The 17,890-nt window shown below is 35.0% G+C and overlaps 1 protein-coding gene across 4 annotated transcripts in view; it reads left to right on the top strand.

Annotated features, from left to right (window-relative positions):
- adgrb3 (adhesion G protein-coupled receptor B3) overlaps positions 1-17,890 on the top strand; it is a 475,647-nt gene that overhangs the window by 426,479 nt on the left and 31,278 nt on the right. For 3 of the 4 annotated variants that reach the window (XM_012963496.3, XM_002936321.5, XM_031902268.1), the window contains 3 exons: positions 6,744-6,842; positions 7,441-7,612; positions 13,096-13,191. In XM_012963496.3, coding sequence (XP_012818950.1) covers positions 6,744-6,842; positions 7,441-7,612; positions 13,096-13,191 — 367 coding nt within the window. The remainder of the gene's footprint in view (positions 1-6,743; positions 6,843-7,440; positions 7,613-13,095; positions 13,192-17,890) is intronic. The other variant, XM_004914501.4, reaches the window with a different exon arrangement.

The following is a 17,890-nucleotide window of genomic DNA, read 5'->3' as shown; positions in this document are numbered from 1 at the left end:
CTGTGGGGGTGACGAGGGCCTAGATTAGGGGTAGGCTAACGAGGTAAATATCTAGCCACCCCCCCATTGCAACCTAGTTACATGTCTCTTCTGCCTACCCCTAGTTCTAGCCCTGCTATCAGGTTTGTATATGCATGGAAGGTTGATGTTCTGCAGCTGCTCCTAAGTAGTGCATAAATGGGACCATTCTATAACAATATTCTTATGAATCATATGCTTAGGCTGCTAATTATTATTATATATTATAAAATCAACATAAAACAATAATAAAAACAATAATAGCTAATAATAAGCAGTTTTAAATTTCCTTTTGTAAACATAGAAGCAATGAGTCTGACCTTCCTAGAAAAAGGGCCTCATCTATGCACAAAAACTTACTATATCCAAAACTATTAAAAATACTATTTAAAAGAAACTATCCTGTGTAGTGCCATGATACAATATAGCTAGCCAGAAATATAGTGGTAGACCTACTAGAGATGAGCTTGATCATTTGGCATTATTAAACCCTTAGTGGTGATAACTGATTGTGGTGTGACTAGTGCTTAAGGTCAGTAGTTTCACAAAAAATTCTTGACTTTCAGGAAAGTGTTTTAACAAATTGGCACATTTACCAAAGTATTTTCTGCTGAGATCAATATGTCAATTTTTCAATATGGGCTCAAAGCAGTAGAACTCCACTCTATGGATTTTAGAGGTTAGCAGCAGTGCTGAATGGGATGGTCCACTGAATCACCTAAACATTAACAAACATTGTTTTTAAATTAACTCAGTGTAAGTCAATGGGGCTTAACAATTTGGAAAAGCACTGTAAACCTAATGTATCAGTGTTTCTTCAAATCTTTACAACAGGGAAAAAAATACCCGCAATAAATAAATCCCCTTCTCGATAACAAAACAGCTCTTTCACAAGATCAGTAACAGGGTGGATGTTTAATTTTGCAAAACTTACAGATCTTACAGATTTCTGAGATAAATTTTTCAATCAACAAAAACTCAGTGGGTTTACTCGCTGCAGTATCTGAAGTATAACATTCCTTTATGTGATTAAATTGATTATCTGTATAGAACTTTTAAAATACTTTACAGGATGTGTCAAGGATAAAGGCTGTTATCTGTAAATCAATTGTTATAGGTGTCTTACGTGATGTAGAAAAGATGAATGTTTCATATTATTAACTTATTTGATGTCAAAATATTTTCTTTGTTGCCATAACAACATATTTCTTTGTGCTGTTAGTAGGATATTGTGTTAATCACTGAACATTTAGACAAAAAATTCTGAAGAAAATATCTCCTCTGCAATATAACAGAGCCGAATACTGACACCTTAAACAAGTAAGCATAATGTCAGTGCTACTCCTGCTATAAGGCAAGGTGAAAAACTTGCCTCAGGCAGCAGTGTGCAGCACATTACCAAGGGCGATTAAAAACTGGCCCACAGTTTTGTGTTGTGAAAGATATTAGCATGTCTTAAGGTGACCACACAATAACAAAGACAGGAATAGGACCAGTTGGAGCAAGGACTTCATCAATGAGTAGGCGCGGCCCCCTCTCTGATGAGAAAATTGAACCTGCCCAATCCACATTTTCCCAATTTTAGGCCAGATATCAGTCGTGTAGGCCCTACAGGGGTCCCCATACACAAGCAGATAAGTTCGGTCTGAAGGACCTAAATCATGTACATCTGCCCATGTATGAACACCTTTAAACTGGGCATACACAGAGAGGCATTTCAAGAAATCAAACCCCAGACCTGCAAAATGAATAAAGGTTTATGCGTTTCATTCTCTAGCTAATGATTACTTGGACTAGCTTGGCCTAAGGATTTGACTTCTTGGAAGGTCTGCCTGTGTTATAATAGTGCACCTGAGCCTCTCCTAATATACTGTAAGTCTACGTCATTACAAGAATATATCTCACACAAAATTCTCCAAAACTACACAGGCCAATAGACTGCCAGATTGCTCTGGAGGCTTGAGTCAGCAACCTATTTAACTCCTGACATGGCCAAATTTAGAGTAATTTCACCCTTACAAGGGCTTAGCTAGCCAGAGGGGCTTTATTGAACAATTAAGGTCCATTGTGCTACAATACAATGTCATTTATACAATGTCAACCTTGAACAATGAAATAAGGTATTTCAAATATGGGCAGGAATTAAATACATGTTAGAAAAATATGTGTACTGTTATTTTCATGTTTTTTATGCGTGAGATGATTATTTGTGTGTATCTCCAATGAATCATCACATGAGTTAAGAAAAAGAAACATCAGTGCAATCCATAGGGAAGCGCAGTATCCGATCCCAAAATAGAAACTCACTTATGTTATGCAGCACATGTGGCCTACTGAGGATGATAGTAACCCCAGGGGAAGCTGTGTTTGGTAGGTCTGAATTTTGTTTCAGATTCATATATTAATAAGTTACTGTATGCTCCATGATTAGGCTGAAGAAGACTTGCCAATATAATGTACTTCAGTTAGCAATTAATGCATTAGATGCAAAATATTGTTAAATTGTAAATGAAAAGCAGACCATTTTGATGAATGCAAACTACTATGATATTGTTATATGATAAAATAGTAACCTGTTGCTTTTTAATAGAGTAACATGATTTGTAAAGGACACATAGTAATAATGCAGCCATAACAAGATCTTGTTTGTTTTGTATTTTTAGCCTTTTCTTTAGCCACAGTAACTATTCAGTCTAAAGCAGTATGGTGTTTCCGGGAAGATATATTTATGTTAAAATAAGCAGAGCATATTCTTCACCTCGTTGATCAATGGGCTTATGGTGAACACTGAGCAAGATATAGCTTAGGTTTTAGGTTATCTGAAATTGAATGGAATAATTTAATAAATTTAATAAATTAAAGGAATACTGTCATGGGAAAACATGTTTTTTCAAAACACATCAGTTAAAAGAGCTTCTTTGGCAGAACCCTGCCCTGAAATCCATTTTTCAAAAGCATAAACTGTTTTTGTTTTTTGTTTTTTTTTTATCTATTCAATTTTGAAATTGTACATGGGGCTAGCCATATTCTTCATTTCCCAAGGTGCCACAACCATGTGACCTGTGCTCTGATAAACTCCAATCACACTTTACTGTTGGAGTGATATCACCCAATCCCTTTCCCCCCCAGCAGCCAGTCAAGCAACAGGAAGGTAGCAAGCTCCCAGTAGATATCAGAATAGCACCCAATAGTAAGAAATCTAAGTCTGGCATGGGACTCCTCCAGCTACAGGGGAGTAGGAGAAACAATAGGTTACCTGAAATCAGTTCTAATGTGTAGTGCTGGCTCTTTCTGAAAGCTCAGACTCAGGCACAATGCACTGAGATTGTGCCTACACACCAATATTACAGCTAATAAAATATATTTGTTGGTTCAAGAATAAAATTTTAAATGGTAGAGTGAGTTATTTGCTATGTAAACAGTGTAATATAGAAATAAAAAGTGCACCATAAAAATCATGACAGTAATGTTATAGAATAGATGGTCCTTCTCTGAGCAACTTTTCACATGCTCTAATTTTTTTTGTATGGTTTTTGAAATATTGACATTCCTATTCGTGATACACAAAACTGGACCCCTCATTAAATTTTTTAATAAACTGAATTACCAGCCTGGAACTGATAATGCTTCCTGGGTTATTATTGCTCTGTGTATTGAAATAAAAGTTAATTTTAACCAAATTGAAGTTGGTTTGGGAATGTAAAATTCAATACAGGTATGGGATCCCTTATCCGGAAACCCATTATCCAGAAAGCTCTGAATTACGGAAAGGCTGTCTCCCATAGACTCCATTTTAATCAAATAATTCAAAATTTTAAAACTGATTTTCTTTTTCTCTTTAATAATAAAACAGTATCTTGTAATTGATCCCAACTAAGATATAAATAATCCTTATTGGATGCAAAACAATCCTGTTGGGTTGAATTCATGTTTTATTGATTTTTTAGTAGACTTAAGGTATGGAGATCCAAATTACGGAAAGGCCCTTTATCCGGAATACTCTTGGTCCCAAGCATTCTGGATAACAGGTCCTATACCTGTACTGTTCTTTTCATTACAATAACTCAGTGTCATTGTAAAAGACTAGTGGGTACCTTCTTTTAATCATTGGTGACCATTGAGTAATTAGTCTGTAGGGTTGGCATCCTTGGCTAATATACTGTGCAATACTTGTTTACTTTGTTGCTCTGTTTTAAATGATAGAAATATTATTTTGTAGAATTGTTCTGTACCACTGTACTGAAAGGCAACCCTTAATGAGACATAGATACTCTTCAGTTGTAAATATGTCCTAATAATTTTTATTTTTTTCTTTATTTGACTGCTTTTGTATCTTGTGGATTAGGAGAAAAATGTCTGTTTTTTATATATATATTTCTAGTGCCTTACAACAAAAGAAAAGGGAGGAAATGGCTAAATTTACATAATTACATAATTAAGTTGTGTTAAAAAAAGTCAATCAAGTTCAACCCCTCCAAATAAACCCCAGTGCACAGAAGTCTGTTCTGTTCCAGGCAGATTCTGTTTTTGACAATTCTTTGCATTAACAAAAGTCTATTAACCAACTGCCTTCTGTTACACTGGTCCAATATGCAGTGCATAGATTTCAAGGGACAGGGGGATACTGCTAACAATAGCAATAACTTTAAAACCAAAGAAACCGCTGCCTCCTCCTGTCCGCCTTTCTTGAATCAATCTCTGCCTAATGCAGATAGGGCTCGATTCAAGTTGCATTTCCTCTGGTCTCTGAAAAAGAGCACAGCGGCCTGCAGTTATCTACTTAATGCCCCACACAGTGGGCACAGCCTTTGTTTGCACTGTAAATGACCCCTGTGGTTCTCTTTGGATTACTTACATCATTTCATTAAGAAGAGTTAGAATACTAAGAATGGAGCTGCTTGTCATTTGCAATTCTTATAATTTACAAAGAAACCCCCTAGGAATCATTGGTTCAATTTTAATAGTTGTTTCATATTAGCAAACATTCCACTTTACAGTAAATATCATGCAAATTAGGTACAGGAGCAAATGTGAAACCTTTTTGATAAGTATGCCATATATAGCACGCTGCCTGTTTACTTTTGCACACCACTCAGCATAGCTTAGGGTGGGGATTTGCAGCAGATAATGCATTATTGCAACTCTTTTAATTAGTAGGGCCCTCACTAAATTAAGTGAAATTATGTGTTATAGATGAACTTTGCCACTTATGGCAGTAACAATAGAAGTACAGAAGAGATTTGGCGCCAGTGGTTCTCAAACAGCCACCAGTAATTTATTGAACATCCAGAATTAAAACAGTGATGCTGTGTTATCATGTTTCCAGCTGATTATGTTACATTTCATTTAGCAACAAATAGAACTGCAAAAGATGGTAGTTCTCACCCACAGGTTGAACCCCTCCTTATTCTGGGATACCCAAAGGGAATGTCATTCAGGAAAATAGAGTTAGTGAACCTGGTTGTCTTTTCACTGCAGTTCCTACACAAAGCAATTGCCACCTAGAAGGTACTTACATGGGGTTCTGGGGTTACTTTCTCTACACGGGGCACAGAAGTGCTCACGAAACCCAATCTGTTTTATACCTCTGGGCTGTATCATTACAGCCAACTTTGGTCCTGTGTGCTGACCAGCAGTGAGGCCTTTTTGGCCTCTGGACTCCCAGCACTCCCACCTGCTACTCAGGTGAAGCCCCCTGGGCCTAGCACATGAAAATCCCACTGCTTTTGTCAACTAGAATACAGAGCAGTCCATAATATTCTTAACTTAATACTGTATACCTCTCAAGTCACTTCTTAAATAACACATTTTATTTATTGCTTGGTTTGTGAAATCAGATTTTTCTGCCTAGTTCCAATGCAAGTCATCAATTATTTTACTGTATTCTGTAAATAAAAACATGTTTCAAATATTATGGAGAGATTTTTTTTTTTTTTTAGATGTTTACTCATTTATATTGGTTTATTTGGTGGGTATGAAGGAAAATAATGAATATTATGTAGCATATAAATATATATATATATTTTGGTTATATCAGCCAAATTTATATTTATTTATTTTTTGTTCAAAGTCTATTTTAAAGCTTCCACTGTGGTTAATGTTCTAGGTCATTGTTCTATATTTAATGTGGATTGATGCTTCTGCACTGTTTTGTAGAATCACACTGAAAAAAGTCATCTTTATCCCATCAAAAATAGTTCATCAAACCCATTCATTTTAAACCTATGTTCAGGTCACTATTCAACAATTTTAATTTTGCAAGGTGTCTATAAAACATGTATGATTTATACTTTTTACAACTCAAATTCTGAATATAATTTCTAAATTTGTAAAGATTACTGCTTTAAAATGTAGTCATTCTTTGATAAACTTATGTGGCCTGAATAGAGGTTGCTCATCATATGTCCTTCTTAGCTCCTGCATATGTTAAGCTCAGTGTATTTGCAACTGCTCACTTTCAATTTGCAAAATGGGAAAGTCCACTTTGTAAACAGACACAAGCCATGCATGAATGAAATGATCCTTCTTTTAATAGCTAATTTCTAAAAGAAAAAAAAAGCCAGAATAATTATGTAACAGTGTTTCCATTATTAAACAAATCAATGCATTCATCATTTTAAGTATGCATGAGATTTTATTAAACAAAAACGACAAACAAAAAGAATTAATTCTTGGTGAAAATTGAATATTTTGTTCTTTTTTGTGGGTGTTCTGTTTGTTTGCAGTCAGATGAGTGAGCCTCATAGCGGTTTGACGCTCAAATGTGCCAAGTGTGGAGTAGTTTCAACAACAGCTTTGTCAGCCACCACCGCCAGTAATGCCATGTTAGTCTAAATCATTTACATCTTCTTGTTACAAATCTTTTACCGTGCATGTCTGAATTAGAAAATTTGTGTTTTTCTAACTATAATACTGTTATTTGTTTTTTATTAATCTAAATTTTGCAACAAAAGCACTTCTAATTTTCATAGCAATGTTGAGTTAAATTAGGGATGTCCGACCTTTAGCCCTGCAATGCATTTAAAACTGTAACCCTTAGCAGCCTAAAACATTAGGGTGCTTGTTCCCTTGAAATAACAACTGGAGGTTCACAGGGTCTACATGCCTCTGTTTAAGACTTGAGTCTAAATAAATATTAGTCTTTTGTAATCTTTATAAACTCCAGATCTGTAATATCATAGAACTTAGCATGTGCCACCTTTAGTTTCTGAATTACAACCTTAGCATTCTCTTTGGCTTTTGGCTGATGGGAGATGCTAGGAGTTGTGTTTTTGCAACAACAGGGAACTTGTCTATGTCCCTATATATTTTGCTGGTCACATCAGCACAAAGAGCTTTAGCTGTTTTACTCAAATGACTGTGATATTTATCAACAATGTACAATATGGTTCAGCATTTTTTTTTCTTCCTTTATCTGATTAGGGCATCTCTGTGGAGTTCATGTGTTGTCTTACCACTGCTGGCACTGACGTGGATGTCTGCTGTCCTTGCAATGACAGATAAAAGATCAATACTGTTTCAGATACTATTTGCAGTATTTGATTCCTTGCAAGGTTTTGTCATTGTAATGGTCCACTGCATACTGCGAAGAGAGGTGAGGAGAATATTTTGTCTGCTTCAAATTAAATGTTTAATGCTTAAGATCATAAAAAGGCAATTGTAGACTATAAAAGACCCTAACATTGTACATGAGATGTCAAGTTTATGTATTAGCATAAAACCAAGTGTTAGCATGTGTTTTTAACACTTATGTTCCTGAAGTCATTAAAATCACAACTGGAGCTGATTCACTCTGATTTAATTACAGATAGTTTGCCAGTGACCTTAGGGGTGTAAAAAGCAGAATTGTTTGCAAGATAGAGTTGTAGGTGGAATCATAAGGAGGAAGTAAGGTCATCAGAAACACTGTTGTAAGAATTTTATGAGTTAGAATATCAAAGAGTAGAAAGATTGGTGCTGATGGGTTCAGTTGGTGCCTGGAATCATTATAAACTGCCTTTTTACTAATATATTGCTATATATGTATGAGGTATTGGGGGTCATTTTCCTAGACCCTGTACAGAGTTCAAGGGGTACAACAGTACACTGCTTAATTCTGATTCAAAGTACAAAACATAGCATTGGCCTGTACAAGTTAGCCCTGTCCTTACATATCCTGCCCTAGGGCCAACACTGGTCAGAGCTCCATAACATGCATGTCTGGATGACCAAAAGGTTAGGGACAGGCAAGAGACAAGAGGAGAATGCTTATGTGGCACCCCACCCTTCATAATTGCAGAGCTGTCGAATACAGGCAACTCTCTATTCATGAGGGGTACAAAGGACTCCGTGCTCCATTAAGGTAGATGACTTATTCTTATATGTGCAATGCAGGGCAAAAAGTGTAAAAATAATATAATATAATGGAAAAAATATAATAGAAAAGTGAATCAGAGTCCTACTTCAGCATACTTCAATATCCTATACACACAGACTCCTCTGAAATATTCAGTGATCTTTTTATCTGTAAAAAGCCTTTTCACCTTTCACATACCAGCCAACGACTGATGAAGCACGCTTTGTTACATCACATGGCTCACATGGCGCACATTTCATAAAACAGCTCAATATGACACATTATTAATTTCAGTGGAAAAAGGGACTATATTCTATTTAAATTAAGTGACATGGTGTGACATTGTGAGCCAACAGAGTCAAATGTTGAGATAACATATGCTTCATTTACATTTTTAATGTGATATGATGAATAGTAAAATGCCACTGAAACACATGTGCTATACAGGGTTTTAACCTTTATAAACTGGAGAGCTTTGATTTTTTTTTTGCCTTGCATACCTTGCTGCTTATAAATATTGTCAAGTAATTAGCATTATTAAGCCCAGGGCTGGGTTTTTTTTTGTGCATCCCATATTTTTGCATCTAATTAGGATTATATTTAAAATAACAGAGCCAGAGTATGACTCTGTATAGTGCTCTGGGTTTCATCTAACTGTTTACCAAATAGCGCACTAAAATCTAACTGTACTGTAAGTAGAAGTTCAGATGTTCTTAGTATGAACACATTATGCCTTATGAAGTTAAATTCTACATTAACCAAAATGCTAGGGAAAATTCAATGTGCCGGTACTGATTGTGTCCCAAATGTTGTGGCTTCTACTTTTAATATTTATATAATGTATATCTTTTTAGTTATCACCTGGCACTTCTGCACTAGATCTGTTTAATGGACAATTAGTACCTGATGCCATCTAGAGCATTGGTGTACTGGGTAGTGCTCAAAGTGGCCATGACATTACAAACTGATACCACTTATATTAAAGGCATTGGAGACATGGTTTGTGCATTTGGTACACGTAGCACATGTCATCTCAATATGAAAAGGGACATGTTTGTGTATAAAATGCATTAAATATGCCAGCTCTTATTCATTAAAACCCACCCTGCTTGTGCAACAGATAGGGGCCCATTCATTAAACCATGAATGTTGGGTGGTTAAAATCACAATTGGAAAAAATTTGTAGTAACCACGATAATTTCTGATGTGCAAAAATGTCACAAAAATTCTTTTCTTGGTCGTACAAAAATATTGTGGTTGTGTTCCGAAAGTCACAAAATTTTCGGATCTGAGCATTTGTAAACGGCGCAAAAACCTTTCTGGCTTTGAAACTTTTAATGCATCATTTTGGAAGCCTTCCATAGGACTCAGTGGCACTCTACAGATCCAACCTGACCAAAAGATAGTCACAATTCCAAAGATGGAATAAATTCCGAAATGGTCGTAGTCGTTGCGACTTTTTCGTGGAAATTAACGAAAACCACGAAAAGCTCGTGGAATTTTAATGAAATTATTATGAAAAGTTCTATAAATTAGAAAAAATACAATTTTTTCTCAAAAAAAAATTATGGTTTAATGAATGGGCCCCATAATATATATCCTTATATCCTGTATACATTACTCAGGTAGCATATCATTTTTTTTATATACTGTGCATGCTGGGTTCATTTTAGTCTACAACACCGAATTGGGATCATATTAAACAACAGCAGTCACTGACAAATAGCCCAGTTATCTAGGGAATAAAAGGAGTACAGCTATTGGTCACTGGATAAAACCTAATGAAACACTACTTTCAGTAAGAATCAAAGGAGAGATGGATATGAGCAAGCATATGCTGAGCAGAGCTGCGTGATCCTAATGATTATTGGGTCAAGAATGCAGGACCTGGCTGGAATCTGTGCTTGCAGCAGATTACACATGTGAAATTAATGTTTTAACTTGGTAAGTGACAGGGTGACTGATATTTGCTATTAATCAGGAGCAGTTTTATGGTGGCCAGGTCTTCGTTAGCCATGCTGCTGCTGCTTTGACAAGAAAACCTGTTGGATTTTTTGCCTCTGGTCTACTGTTGATTTGATTTTTTTAAGCACTGTGTTATGTGTTTTGTTGCTTGTGTAGATTTCATAGTGCATAAAAATAAGCAATTGTTTTGTGTTTTGTGTTGCAGTATCATACATTTGCAAGAATGACACTTTGTTTTTCTTTTTTGTGCCAATTTATCCTTCACTTAAGAATAAATATATTGTGTTGTGGCTGCTATAGCAACTGACTGCTTTTTATCTGCACAGAGTTTGCTGGTTTATCTATCTGTACTCCTCTAAAGGTTATTTCATTTTAAAAACTATTAAAGGGGAACAGTTGTAAAAATCAAATCATCCAGATGGACAGATATGGTGACGATAATAATATTCTCAAATATATTTGTTTACCAAAAATGCTTACTTTTTAAAATAAAATAAATAATATTACAGACTATTAGAAGCCTTTCTCGTAGAGGCATGTCAAGTAGTTGCTGAATGGGAGTGGCAACAGCTTGCTGTGATGTAATAAAACCGCTAACAAATTACCGCTTTCCTATGCTGAATGCAAGGTATGCTCTTTGCAACTGTCTGCCCTGGAACCTCCTTCTCACTAAGGTTGTTCTCCCTGTAGGTGCAAACCTGCTGACCTCAGCAGTCACATCTATATTGTATCTTTTTTTGATAAAATAGAGACAAAGGGAACCAGTACATAGTGAAGTATTTATTTGTAGAAAGCAAACTGCCTTCAGAACTATGTCTTGTACTGTAATATTTGTAATGTTAGTGTTTTTTTAATGACATTTTTGAAAATTGCCTAAAATTATTGCAATTTGACAAAAATGTCTTATCAATTTTTTTTACAAGAATAAAACACTCTGAATATGAACTCCATATTCTACTGAATAGATTAATGCTCAATTAGCATAGATTTACCAAAGTATGTGGGATGTACAGACCCCAAATAAAAATAGTGCATATGAATTTTCCCAGCTGGCAACTCAGCTTCTGCAAACACAGTCCCTGTCTGCCAATTGTGTGTCACAATTTTATGTTCAGAAATCAATGCGATCAAAGGGAAAAGGTCCATTGCATAAGAGAACATTATAGGAAGCAAAAACGCATCATGATAATCAGCCCCTATGCTGTCACCAGCATTCTTCCTTGCCTGCACCATGAACTGTTGTGTCGGCCTTGGAGCAGGCACATGTGGCAGATATCGGCTTTGAAATGGAATTCTTGTGTTTCTTTGCTGATATCCACTGCATGTACCCGCACCAGGGCCAACACAATGCTTTCCGGTGTAGGCAATAAAGAAGGTTGGTGACAGCATAGGAGCTATTAATAAAAGTATTCAGTGCCCTAGCAATAACTGTATACAACCTAAAATGATTTAGCTTGTATATTCCCTGAGGAACACATTACATTCTTGACAATTACAGTGTTGGCTGCATCCACAAGTCACGTCCTGCTCTCCCTCTCGCTCTTTCTCTGATGAACAGGATAAGTAAGTGGGAAAAAACGTCAAAATTTACATAAAAACCTAATTTTCTCTTATTACAGTTCTTAATAATGAATGTGATTTTTTTCACTCCGGTAATTTGCCCTTTGTTTAATATCCTGTAGCCTACCACTTAAACATTATACTAATCAAAATGAGCAATCAATGCAACCAGGAGTAGCTGGAAGGTTCTACATTCACGTCAGACAAATCTTGCGGCATAAGTGAATACATCACCAGTTTATGGGTTATTTAACTTCAGTCATAGCAGGTTCCTTACAAAACTCAATAGATTGTGTTGCTGTGGTATCTTGTTTGGTACTGTCATAAAGTGAACCAGTTTGCTGTATGTCATGCATTTCAGTAGGAAAATAATGTAAAATTTTGCATAAGAAGAGTGTAACTTCAGTTGAACTTTCATTTGCAACTTGGCGGTTTGGGTGTATGGCTATAGGCGCAGTGTTGCACTTTGGGCTTTAGAAATGTGGATCAAGTCTTGATTTATTTAATAGGTGATCATAGCTGAATTTGTCAACAAATTGATTAAGGTTTTATCCTGCATAGCTGAATTTGTCTTATTTTATTCCATTGCATACACATTTTCTGCCAAATATTAACTGATAATAACAGTCCTTGGGTAAACCCAATAGTCTGAGCAGCTAAAAAAGGCCAGGCACTTTGTTTATAGACTCTAATATCTTGGAGGAATTCATCATATGCAAAATTACTGAAATCAAGAAATGGAACATCATCTTCTCTGCAATCCTGCTTAAGACACACTACACATTTATTCACTGAATGCTTCGCTTATGCGTTTGGAACTATAATCTTGCCTCTCGGCAAAGCAGCATTAGATTATTTGCAATAACTCACACTCAATTTGCATTTTATGAGATATTTGATGGTATGAAAGATTTTACCTTTATATTCCCCCACTTTTACAAAACATTATTTTATATAAAATTACCTAATATATTAGAGTTCTTTGGGCTTTTTCTCACACGTTAATTCTTTCTATATTTGTGGGTCTATACATAGGTGTTTAGTGTGACAAACTTACATTTTATTTGACTTTTAGCAAGTCCTAAATTACAGTGTTTTCCTATAATTGTAAATGACTATTGAGTAGTTCACAATATTCAACAATATATGAATCTATAAATCTATGTATTGAGACAGTAATAATAATCATATTTGTATTCTTTATTTCTCTATTACAGGTCCAGGATGCTTTTAGATGTCGACTGAGAAATTGCCAAGATCCAATAAATGCAGATTCCTCCAGTTCTTTTCCAAATGGACATGCACAAATCATGGTTAGATTTGCTAAAGTTTATTATTGCCTAATAGCCTGTATTTCTAGCAATATATTGTGGTACTACTACTGTTACTAATAGTATGCATTCATGAGTAACTGTCTTTTTTTCTTCCTTTTTTGTTATGAGTATAGTTAAAAAAAAGATTCTGTGTACCAAATGGTAATTAACTGTAGCAGATCAGAGCCTTTTTTATCTTGATCTAACTTATATTCCTTGTATTCATTCACAATATAAGTTGGTTTCACTCAGGAGAAAGCCTTTAACTTATCACTTCTCAACACATTTCCGCCTACATATACGTTTTTATAATTTATAAGGAATTTCTCACTTGCATTGCTATCTAGGATTTATAGTGGACTGTCTACTTACTGTAGCTTATTTCTAATTTGGATTCAACAAGAAAAGCTTGAGAAAAAGCCTATCAAATCCAAGATACAGACCACATTCACCCTTATTGGACCTAACCAGTATAGTACAGTATTTCTTATTAGCAAACATGATGTTTGGTGGGGTAACATTCTAGCACAGGGTAAACTGTTTCAAAGCTCAGCCTCTCACTCCAATATAGTATTTCTGGGAAGGAAGTTATTTTTTTCATTGTCATGAAGTGTGTAATTTAGTATTATCAGTGTTTATATTTTATATAAGTATGATGTATGTTTATACGAAAACGAAAGGGTATGTAGAAAACCCACACAAAGAAGATACAAAACCCTTTAAGAAAGTGCCCTGGTCCGGAATGAACAAAAGTACAAATGATAACTTATAAGGTTACCATCTATCCTTTTAAAGCATTGTATCACATATTGCAATTACTTTTTAATCATTATATTAGCAGCTAAACCAGATTAAAAACTAATTATACATTTTGACTATGGGAATGCTGATTAAGTATTAGCAGAGCTCTTCATCCACAAGCCCTGGGGTAATTGGGTAATGCATTGACTATAACAAATTGTTTTAGAAGGAACCACTAATACAAAAACAACCAACGAATGGGAAGGAAAAATTGATGGCTCTTCAGCAAATGTGTTATTTTGTAATGAATCCCAATTATTCACTGATTTATGCAAAAGATTTTACTATGTCCTTCTCATCACCATGTCTTCTCATCACTACTTACTGTATACTGTACAAAGTAAATGTTTGATAGAAATACTTTACTTTGGAAATAATTTTTACAAGAGTATGCTAAAATAATACAATTTATATAACCATAGCAGCCACTTTGTATCTCTTAAATACACATTGGATTGAAAGACAACCTCTGCCATATCTTCTAAAGCAAATATGCTGGTACAAATAACTTATTAAATGACATAATAATATTTCTGTGACACTCACATGAGTAAGTTTCATCTATAGCCATAAGGTCTCATTCAGAAAGCTCCTGGGCGCAAGTGCAAAAACACTAAATAAAGGAGCACTAAGGGGTGCAAGCGCACACCCCTTGGCACTCATTCAAAGAGCACTTCTGTCCAAGCGTGTGCTAGCAAATTTGCAGGGAGTGCAGAACAAATAATTTGGTGCTCCCTGAAAAGAACAACATCAGGAGGCACACTCCAGCCTTACCGCCTGTTTAGAGCAGCCAATATGCCTCCCTCTCCCTATGTGCCCCTCAAGCATGGCCTAACACAGGCCACAATCAATTTTATGCACAAACTCTCTGAAATGAAGCACAGAGGCCTGTAGATATTTGCACAAACCCAGATGCAACATTTAAAGCGCATCTTTTTTTTTTTTACTCACTTTGCCTGGGTGCACAAATGAGCCATACTGTCTCTCTGATAAGAAGGAGTGTGTTGGATTTTAGCAACATCACTGAACTTAAATACCCCACTAAATTATTATCCCCCAAACATAAATATTAGCACAATTTAAATTAATGGGGCTTAACAATTTGCAATATCATTTGCAAAAAAAAAGAGCCATCCTATTTTTATTATTTGTATTTTGAAGCAAATTAATGAATTACAGGTAAATCAAAATAAAGATCTGTATTTGTAGGAATCATCAAACATGAACCAATGCTTTCATGGTGCCCCAAACCATCTGCTTTGGCTTTATAGTCAACAAATAAATTGAATGCTATATTAAGCATTCCATTTCAATTGCTCTTTTAAAGTTATGCATAGAATCAAGACCTGTTTTGAATACATTAGCAAGGTTACAATAAATGACAAAACCTATTGAGTATTTAAATGGCAAATTTCCTCCACAAAGCTATCAGAATGCAAAATTACTACAGTTAATGCTTCCAAAAAAATCAAACGTAATTTTTGTAATTGTCAGGAAAAAAAATTGGGTAACTAGAAGAAAGAATTAATAAATATTAAACACTTTATAATATAACAAAATAAAAATTGTAGCCTCTCTATAATCAATTAAAAAGAGATACAATTTAACTTCTGGGAGAGAGTCATAAAAGAAAGTTTACCTTATATAAAAACCATTGTTGACTCCTGATGATATCTCCTGTCCCTTCATGCAGTTACAGAATCATTCCTATGGTCAGCTCACATAGTTATAAATAGCAGTGATTCATCTATTCTGTCATGACCTACTTAAATCTAGACAAATATGCTCCATTGACAGTATATAATGCTAGTATTTGTGGTTTTGATATAGATAACCTTTGCCCAGCCTAGATCTTAATCTTGTTCTACTTTACAACTGCATTGAATATTTGCAGCTGGTTGAGCATAATTGTGAGTTTAACAGAAACTGAAATTATTATTCTCACATGCACGGACCAGATAAAATATATATGTTCAAGACTATCTGTATCATTATAACATAGTTAAAGGAGAACTAAAGCCTGACTAAAGAAATAGGGCAGAAATGTTGTACTTTTATGTTTTGGGCTTCTGTACCAGTCCAAGGTAATAACAGCCCTTTACCAGGGACGATCTGTGCCCATGAAGATGCCCCATTAGCTCCCCATCTTCTTTTCTGCTGATTTACTGTACATACTCTGTGCTGTGTAGCTGCTGTGTAGTTTTCATGACATCTCTTTTAAAGTATGCTACAGCTTTTAATTAAAGGGGTTGTTCACCTTTGAGTTCACTTTTAGTGTTGTGTAGAGAGTAATATTCTGAGATAATTTGCAATTGGTCTTCATTTTTAATTATTTGTGTTTTTTTAATTATCTCACTTTTTATTCAGCAACTCTCCAGTTTGGAATTTCAGCAGTTATCTGGTGGCTAGGGTTCAAATTACCTTAGCAACCAGGAAGTGGTTTAAATGAAAGACTTATAGGAGAGGACCTGAGTAGAAAGATAATAAAAAGTAACAATAGCAACATAATTGTTGCCACACAAAGCAGTAGATTTTTGGTTGGAGTCAGTGGCCCCCATTCAAAAGTTGGAAAGAGTCAGAAGAAGAAAGCACATAATTAATTATATGTGAAGCTACAGACAGGTATATATATATAGCATCAGTAACACAGGGCACAGGATGTTGTCTCCATACACCTATTGCTTTCTGTGAACTCAGCCTGTTGCTGTTGTTGGCACCTTTCCTTCATACATGTTTTCTTGCAAGCTGTATAGAAATATCAGTGTATTATTATTCTTATTATTAACATGTATTTGTAAAGCACCAACATATTCTGCAGTACTGTACAATACATGGTTATAATCAAAAAGGTCCCTGTCCAAACTTTATTCCAACAGGATAAGTTTGGACTTGATAACCCATTTGTAACTGATCCTTCATTAACAAGTTAAGGTAAAACACCACTTATACTTTGGAAGTGCTTTGCAAAATAAAGTATTTCACTTTCTTTCTACTTGCCAGTACATGGTAACTAATTTGTGTGTATACCTAAGCCTTACTTCCTTACCTTTTGTGTGATAAATGAGTGCATGAATATTTATACATTCAGTGAGCATTTTTGACATTTCCTCTGGAACAGAAAAATATGACATCCTCCTTTAATATACCCCTTGTCTTATACCTTCAGTACTCAGGTTTTTTGAATAGCATCCAAATGATGATATTTTAAGCGCAAATTCATTTATCAAACATGTGAGGTCAGTAAATGCATTTTCTAGCATTTCCAAAATGCCACAATAGTGCTGGTTTGTTTAATGCCAGTTTAAAATAATGCAGTCCTGAATTAAGAGTCACATACTTTATTGGGGTAGCAACCTACCATAAACACTAACAAAATAGAACAAAATGTATGATGTTAAGAAAGTCCAAGTACAGAATTTAGGTGTAGAAATTAATTATCAACTAAATCCATTCACTAAAATATTTTTCTAATATAATGAGAAGTAACATTTTTTGAAAGCTGTCATTTCTAAATATTTACTGGATAGAAATAATAAAAATGTATCTCCAGATTCATCTTCAACCCCACAGAGTAGAAGTAAGGGAGGCAAAATCTCCAAAATATTTCAAAAAGGTAACAATAACAATACTATATTATGGTGGTCCATAAAAGCATGTCTTTCAGTACTACTGTCCTTCTTTTCAAAGTTGAAAAAAGGAGAGGCAACTAGTAAGGCATATTGCTGGGTGGATCATGAGGACAGGGTATTTCAGCAATATGAAAAAATTGTATAATGTTAAGAGTAAGCTGTTGATTACTGCTGACATAATGGATTATATCTACTTACGTATTATTTAAGATAATAAACTTCAAAATAGGACTCTTAGATACTTTATTGTATTACACTTGCTACTGTCC

The sequence above is a fragment of the Xenopus tropicalis genome, chromosome 5 (assembly GCF_000004195.4).
Source record: "Xenopus tropicalis strain Nigerian chromosome 5, UCB_Xtro_10.0, whole genome shotgun sequence".
In the NCBI taxonomy this organism is placed as follows: domain Eukaryota; kingdom Metazoa; phylum Chordata; class Amphibia; order Anura; family Pipidae; genus Xenopus; species Xenopus tropicalis.
The sequence above is the reverse complement of the archived record's forward strand: the minus strand, read 5'-3'. Positions and strand labels throughout refer to the sequence as shown.